This window comes from Elephantulus edwardii, unplaced genomic scaffold, assembly GCF_000299155.1.
Source record: "Elephantulus edwardii isolate Elephantulus edwardi_28Jun2011 unplaced genomic scaffold, EleEdw1.0 scaffold00024, whole genome shotgun sequence".
NCBI lineage: Eukaryota > Metazoa > Chordata > Mammalia > Macroscelidea > Macroscelididae > Elephantulus > Elephantulus edwardii.
The window spans coordinates 4,512,654-4,521,058 of NW_006399774.1; the positions used below are offsets into that span (position 1 = coordinate 4,512,654).

General features: G+C 43.1%; 1 protein-coding gene across 1 annotated transcript in view; it reads right to left on the reverse strand.

Moving 5' to 3' along the window:
• Positions 1–7,448, reverse strand: part of MTRF1L (mitochondrial translational release factor 1-like) — a 21,923-nt gene extending 14,475 nt beyond the window's left edge. Inside the window, 3 exon segments of the mRNA XM_006903787.1 lie at positions 447–630; positions 4,379–4,458; positions 7,190–7,448. Coding sequence (XP_006903849.1) covers positions 447–630; positions 4,379–4,458; positions 7,190–7,448 — 523 coding nt within the window.
• Between the last annotated feature and the right edge of the window lie 957 nt (positions 7,449–8,405).

Below are 8,405 nucleotides of genomic sequence, written 5' to 3' on the forward strand. Positions count from 1 at the left end.
TAGCTAAGAGAATACGCCGTCCCCTTGTCCTTATGAATCAGGGTGAAGTCTCTCTCAGGGAGGAGTGATAGGGAACGGCAAAGGACACACTGACAAAGGAGATTAATCAGAACTGGCTTTGACAAGCACTATGGCAATTGGACAATTAAAACAGACATTCAAGGGGCGAAAAAAAAAGAACGAAGTGGGGAGGAGGGTAGAGAAAACAGTGCAACAATGAATGAATGAAAACCCAAAATCTCTGTAAATGTTCATTAAAACTAATAAAATTTTTAAAAAATTGGTAAATTTATAGTCAAAATTATTAGGTAAATGATGAGTATAAAACTACATAAGCACTTTTGCAAACACATTCTGAAGTCTAACAATGGCCTTCCCAATCCTTTTTTCTAGGACATGTACATAAATCTGTATTTCACCCCAAAGAAATGAAATGGTTTACTGACCTATTTCACTTGGAACATATTCCAGAGGTTCGAAATGCCACCTTTTAAACGCAGCATACTGCTGATACATCTCAAATACCTCTGCCGTGAACAGCATTGCCTCCTGACCCCCGACTCCTGCAGTTACTTCCAGGATAAGATCATTTTCATCTGTTTCTTCTGAGGGAACCAAGAGTAAGATAATCTGCAAACACAAAAAACACCATCCCTCTTGTCATCAAATACTATTTAACAGTTCATGCATAATGTCCAGAAAATATCACTGTTGCAACTATAAATGCTGCCTGTCCATGTATTGGAACTGACTCACAGCTCATCCTCCAGCAGGTTTTTAGAGGCAGTAAATCTCTTTGAAGGTGAAAGCCCATCTTTCTCCTGTGAAATAGCTGGTAGATTCAATTGTGTGTCTTCAGGTTAAGGATGTAGCTCCTGAGCACTAGGCCACCACAAAAGGGTTAAGTAAAAATGTTGTTGTTGATTGCCTTCGAGTCAAGCATGACTCATAGTGAACCTATGAATAAAAGGCCCAAAGCCCCTCTACAACTATCAACATTTATCAAAGTTCATAGAGTTGCATATTTTCTAACTGTTGTTGTTGCTGATTGCCATCAAGTCGAGCATGACTCATAGCGACCCTATGAACAAAAGGCCTGAAGCCCCTCTACAACTATCGACATTTATCAAAGTTCATAGAGTTTCCAGAGGCATGTTTAGGAAGTGGATGCCACTCCTGATTCCAAAAATGTATAGGTGTATGTTTATTTGTTTCTGGAATCCACATAATCTTTATATCAATTTTCTACAGAAGTAATAAGAATTAAGTACTTGACATAAATAGGATATTCTATTACATGTATGCATAAGAAATAGAAGATTTTAGTTGTATTCTCTTAAAATATAAGGCCCCAGGCAGAAAACAAAAACCACTCAAATTATATTCATATTTTTAAGCCATCTTAAAATGGGAAAGAAACTTGCAATTTTGGAACTGGAAGGCATTTAGACATATCTGCTCTAAGTCTCTCACTTGACATGTAAAAGAAACGGGGAGTAGCAGAAGTGATATGGCTTGGTTCTAGTTATGGCATGCAGGCCCAAGAAGCCAAGTCCCAGGACTCTTAGCCTGGTCCCCCTTCCATCACAATACTATAGGCCAGCTAAGGGCTCACCTGAAAAGGCATTTAGCAATAAGTGAACTGGTAAGAAAAGCTATCCATATTTTTTGGGGTTTTTTCCAACCAAGTGTCAAGTACTCAAAGCAATTTAAGTACTTCAATTCTTAAAATAATTTTGGGTATGTATTTTTATCATTTCTTCCTTAAGATGTGAAAATGACGTTTAGAAGGGAGCACAGATTGAACTGTGTTCTCAGAAAATATGTATTATAAGTCCTAAAACCCCCGAAACCTGTGCTTATAAATCCATTTGTTATTTTCATGAAATAAGATTAGGTTAGGGTATATCTTAATCTCTTCTGGGATATAAAGGACACACTGAGCAGGCAAACAAGCAGAGATGGGGACAGACAGATGTGATGCTTCCTGAAGGTGAGCAAGGAAGGAAGCCAAGGAGAGAAGCCGTCAGAGCCCACAGAGAAAGCCGCCTTCTAGAGCCGGTGCCTTGTATCTGAACTGCCAGTTTCCAAACTGTGAGAAAGTCAACTTGTTAGTGACAGCCACCCACTGCCAGTGCATGTTATAGCAGGATTCTATCTGCAATACAGAGACGCAGGGTGCTAGAGTGTCTCAGTCTCTTACAGCAGAAGCACAAGAGCTACGCCCCACACTCCGATTTCTAACTTTCACACTTTGCGCTGCCTGAGGACCGCACCTGCTACTTCCTACCTTCCCATCTTTCTAGCCGATGCACCGACCCAGTGGCTACAACAAGGGGCTCAAAAAGAGCCACCACTGGGAGGGCGGCACAGGACTGGACAGTGCTTTATCTGCTGGACACAGGGTCAGCACACTTCCAGACCAACTCAATGGCGTCAAATGACAACAGTAAAGCTTATGGTGATACAACATAATCACTGAAAAGTTGAACTACAACTTGAAGCTTTTACTTCTCTGGTACCTGTCTGTGAACAGGTATCTTTAACACAGATTTTATTGTTTCATAAAAAAAAAATATTAAAAAAAAAATTAGGAAGTGGGAAGAAGGTAAGCTACACTAAAATCTTCACCCTGTAACGAACCTTTTCTCTGTAGGGTAGAGGTGAGGTAAGTTTGGTTTTCAAGAAATCCCGCATTTATCTAGAGATGACACAGAATTTGTCAACTAAGACCCTTGCTACCTTCTTCTGCATTTTAACATGTTCTTCTCCTTATATCCCTAGAGATGAAGGCTGTAAATATTTAAGCTCTGGAGAAGAGTACTGAATATACTATGGACTTCTAAGAGAACTAACAGGTTTGTCCTGGAGACGGTGATACCACGCTGCTCCTTGGAGGCAAGGATTCTGAAGCTCCGTCTGACATACTCTGGGCATGTTGCAAGGAGGGATCAGTTTTTGGAGAGGGACATCATGCTTGGGAGGGTGGAGGGACAGCGCAGGAGGGAAGACCCTGGATGAGATGGATTGACTCAGTGACTGGAGAAATGGGGGTAGGCATGTTGGAGACAGTAAGGTTGGCTCAGGATAGAGCAGAGTTCAAAGCCGTTGTACATAGGTCACTATGAGTCACAGGCAACTCGATGACACATCATAGCAACAACAACGACTGTCAAATGAACGAAGAACCAAGCCTACTTCTAATTTCATAGACTGATCTACCTCCTCAGCAGTCTTCTAGCATGTGAAGTCAGAGCAATTCAAGTCAGTTCTTAAAATATGAACATCCACTCAGGGTCTTACAGCCAGAATGCTCTGAGAGGACAATGAGGCTTTGTCTCATGTACTTTGGGCTTCCTACCCGAAGAGACTAGTCCCCGAAGGAGGACAACATACCTGGTGAAGAATCTGCAAAAAAGAAAAGCCCTCAGTCATATGAACTGACACAGTGAAGGCAACAACGGGCTCAAAGAGCAGAAACTGTGAGCACGGCACAGGACTGGGCAGTTTTCTTCTCTTATGAGGATGGTGACACTACGAAGCCTAAATGGACTTGACGGCACCTATCAACACCACCACGACATCTTACGTCTGTACCCTCATCGTTCCAGAGACAGAAGGCACATACTCCTGATTCAGAGGGGCCGACCATCTCCCATCTATTCATTTCTGGTCACACTTTCTCTGCCTCACTTTTGTCAAAACAAGAGGAGACTATAATACCAATTATTTCATTGCCTTTTCTAAAAAATGTTCATATAACAACAATCTTTCTTTCAGACATATCCAATACTTTTGTTGTTGTGTTGCTGTTATGTGCCATCGAGTCACTTGTGACCCACAGTGACTCAATGTACAGCAACTGTGAACCCTGCCCTGTCTTCAACCAGTCTCACTAATTATGACACACCAACCACCTTTGCCTCAGTTACTGTATAAATCCAGCTCATTGGGGATCTTCCTCTCCTTTGCTGGCCTTACATCCTTCCAAGCATGATGTCCTTCCAGAGGGACTGGTCTCTCCTGGCCAAAGAATGTGAGAGGAAGCCTCAAAATCCTAGGCTCCAAGGAGAAACTCAGCTTCACCCTCTCCAAGACAGACCTATTTATTTTCTCGGCAGTCCATGGTATGTTCAATACTTTTAGTATGAGTAAACAAAACCATAAGTATATTTTTGTTTCTGCCTTAAAGAGCAGTTTATTATTCTAAATAGCAAAGGTAATTATTTCATGATAGCACAGATAAGGAAAAATTCAGATCAGCTGTTCACAGTGTCACAATAGTACCAAACCAATTCCATTTTTTACTTGTTTTTATAAAGCTGAAATAAAAAGTAGTAGAATGGCACAGATGTTTCATTCTTTGCAAATGCCATACCTGATGTTTCAGTTCAGTTATTTCTTTTTGACACAAAGTTATTTCATTCTCGGCAAGTTTCTTTAACTCTTCATTCTCATCTAAGAAAGAGGACAGCAGATTATGATTTTCCATAATTAAGATAAAACTGATACCATATTTTAAGGTTATAATGTTACTGTACCTGAAAAGGAAAAAGAAATATCTGTCCTGACTTTCTAAAAGTTATCATCAAATAAATGGTAACATTTTCTACATTTATCATAGGTGTGTAACGTGAAAACAATTTTCTGATTATACATGAAAAATAATCAGAACAGAAAGCCAATTAAATTTTTTTTAATAATCTCACCCACATGAAATTTATGAACACATGGTTTTAGCTTCCTAATTTAGTCTGCACAATAACAAATGAATGTCTTGAGCTAGTCAGACCAGAAGGGGAACAGAAGACTCCATAATTTAACCCAAACAGAATTAAAGGTAGAAAAGTATTCATTGCTTTATCAGGTAATGCTTCATGGTAATGACTATCTCCTCAAACTCAGGTTAAATGTTAGGCTTTTCTCTCTCTCTTTTTTTCCTTTCTTATTGTGTAAGAATTAGATCCAATTGGCACAGAAGGAGATTGCCCCTCCTTCTCCAGCGGAACATTTAGTGGATTTGAATGACGTGCCTTCAGGATTGCAGCACAGCTTCTTGTCAAATGTTGGGCTTTTAAATGAGAGGTCTGCTGTTATATGAGTTCAAGGGCAACTTCATGGAAAAAAAATGGGTAGTTTCCTTCCATTAAAACTTAAGAACCTATATGTGCACACCCATGTTTATCGCAGCTTTGTTCACAATAGCAAGGAGTTGGAAACAACCTAAGTGCCCATCAACAAACGAATGGATAGAGAAGCTCTGGTACGTTCACACAATGGAATACTACACGGCACTGAAAAATAAGGAACTCATGCAATATTATTCAAAATGGGTGACCCTGGAGGACCTTATGCTGAGTGAAATATCTCAGTCACAAAAGGACAAACACTGCACAGTGCCACTGCTGTAGAATGGGACTGACATCAGGGTAGGGGTAAGAATGAGAAAAACTGGATGAATTATGTATACTGCATTGAAACAGATGAGGCAGAGAACAGTTTAAAAGCAATATATTACAGGGCATTATGATTATCCTAAAAGTTCAGAATGAAGGTTGCAGAGTGGAGTACACTTGGGGTGGGAGTGGGAGGGTGTGGGGGGATTGTATATCAATGAAGGAATTTTACTTTTCAAAGAGCGTACTGGGGGATAGGGTGGGCAGTGAGAAAAGTGCAACAATGAAAGAATGGAAATCCAAAATCTCTGTAAACGTTCATTGAAATTAATAATTAAAAACACACACACAAAAAAAAAAAACCCCAAACCAAAAACTCAAGACCCTGAGAAATCCGAAGGGTCATCCTGGTGATTTGGGACTGACTCAAACGTAACTGGGATGGTCTATTGCTTACAGAACATTAGCATGTTATAGTCGTCTCTCTTGTGTTCCATTCTAACTCTTGCTAATCCTTCAGTGTCTTTATCTTAGAAAAGGTAACTGACTCATACCTGTCCTGGAGGTCTGGTGGCATAGTCCATGGAGAGATGCACTGCTAACACAAAGGCTGCATTTACCTAAGGGTTCGCATCCACCAGCCAACTCAAGAGAGGAAAGTGGGCAGTCTGCTCTTGTGTGACGAATAGTCTCAGAAACTCAATGGAGAGTCTGCTGTGAGTCGATGTCAATGTCATGACAATGACAGAGAACAGTCTTACCTGTCCCTGTGGACACTATGAAGGAGCCCTGGTGGCACAGAAGTTAAGCACTTGGGTGTGCAATGAAAGATCAATTGCATCTCCCTCTGACCCAAACAAAGAGGCAATACCTATATCCAGACCCTCAAATTTGGGTAGACTGTGGATACCTCGCCAGTGGCTTGGTGGAAAATACAAATGAAGTGGCACTTCTCATTGGTGTTCCTCGAGATGGGGGCATTGACTGCACTGTCTGAGGGGGTGACACCAAAATGACCCATAAAAATATTTGTGTACATTGGAGAGGAGAAAGGGAGGGAGAGGGGGTAAAATGTGCAACAATGAGTGAACAAAAACCTATCTTTTCTGTAAATTTTTGTTAAAATGACAATTAAAATAAAAAAAATTATTTAAAAAAATACTTGTGTACACTGTTTTGGCAGAAATCCACTTATATTTAAACAAAATTATCTCTGTCCTTAGTTATAGCAACAAACCCTTTAAAAAAACAACCACAAAACAGCTGACACGTCTTAGCATACCAACAAGGCTAAAACCGCATTCTTAGTCACTTTTCAGAACCCTCTGATACACTCAGGGAGGAGCTGTCAACATCACCCAATCACAATGGCGCTTGCAATCACGTGGTCTCACTTGGCAACACTAGCTGACTCCAAGTCTCTCCTGAGTGCTGTCCATTTTTTATAGTTGATAACTGTCAAATTTGCTGATGTCCTGGCTACACTATGGCGATTACTGTTTGTAATCTTGGACCAGCAACTTTTTGGAGAATGATGTACTAAAGCAAAAGGGAAAAAAAAATTTAAAAAGGCTCTCACTGAGGTCTTAACGTAACAGTTAAAGGTACTTTAACAAAAGTATGTTATAAATTTCGTGAGTGCTCTACATGATCTAAGAACCACATTTATGCAATTCACAATTCTATGTATCACAATCCGTTTACAGCTGACAGTAAACATTACGGATTCTGCAGGGGAGGGGAGACCAACCCTGGGGACGCCCCCGCATGATCCCTGCGTCCTCGCCCCGTACCGTGCAGCAAGTGCTCCGTCTCGCGCAGCTCATGCTCCTTCTCGCTCAGGAGTTTGGCCACCGCAGCCAGCGCCGGTGTCCTCGTTCGGGACTGGACTTCAGCCCCTGCCTGGCGCTCCAGGAAGGCCCGCAGCGGCCCGCCGCGGGCGAACAGCTCCTCCACCTGCGGACTTCCGCAGCTCAGGCGCCGGCGGGGCTGGTCGAGAGTCCCGCGGGACCAAAGGGAGCGGGCCACCCCCCAGAGAAGCCGCGTCCGCATCGCGAAGCCGAAACCCAAGAGCGGCAAGAGGCCGGAAGTTACGGGCAGGACAAGTCTCGCGATGCCGCGCAGAAGTCAGAAACAGGAGAGCACTTCCGCTTCCAGCTGCACATATGGGGAGGGGGGATGTTTAGAAGGGTCCCCGGAAGCTGAGCCGCGACTTCCGGCTGGGCCTTAGAGCGTTAGATTAGTCACAGAGACCGGAAGTAGAGGGGCAGGCCGGAGGTAGAGGGGCGGGGCGACAGGCGGAGGCGGTCCTTGGGGAGCTGTCCAGGGACCGAGGACAGCGGCTCCAAGGGCTCAGTCAGAGCTGCTTCCCCGCGGGGCCAAGGGCAGAGCGGCGGGTTGCCACTCACTTCCTGTTGGCCGCAGATTTATCCCAGAAGGGCCAAGGGACACCTTCAAGATAGCGTAGCGGGCAATCTAGTGTCCATCACAGGGACCGAAGACCCCTCTCTCCACCGTCCCCGCCTTGGTCTCTAGGAAGGTGGTCATTAGGGCCTGGCCTTGTTTGCTCGATTGCCTTTTCCCTGTTTGTGTGATGGTGAGTCAAGCTTGCGCTGATGAGGATGTGACAGGTGTCACGTGGTGGCATTGCCCATTCTCCTGCCATCTACCTGCCAGGGCTCTCCAGAGCTTCCTGCCCCGCTGAGCCACCTGCCGGCCATTCTCGCTACTACTAGTGATCATCATCAGCTCCTTGTTCTGTCTTCCTTTTATTTATTTCTTTTTTTGTGGGAACTGTTTACTAGCAAAGTTGCTTTAATTTTCTTTTGTGTGAGTGAACTTTTTATTTTTTAAGTAGATGGAGTGACTCAGTGTTTGAATGCTGCAGCACGGCAAAGCCTTCCTTGTCCCCTCTGGTTGACCAACCCTCCATCTGTCCCCTAAAACGGCCGAAAGACGCAAGGAATTGGGAAATTTATTGCAATAATAATGCTCTTTGAAGTTCTCCAG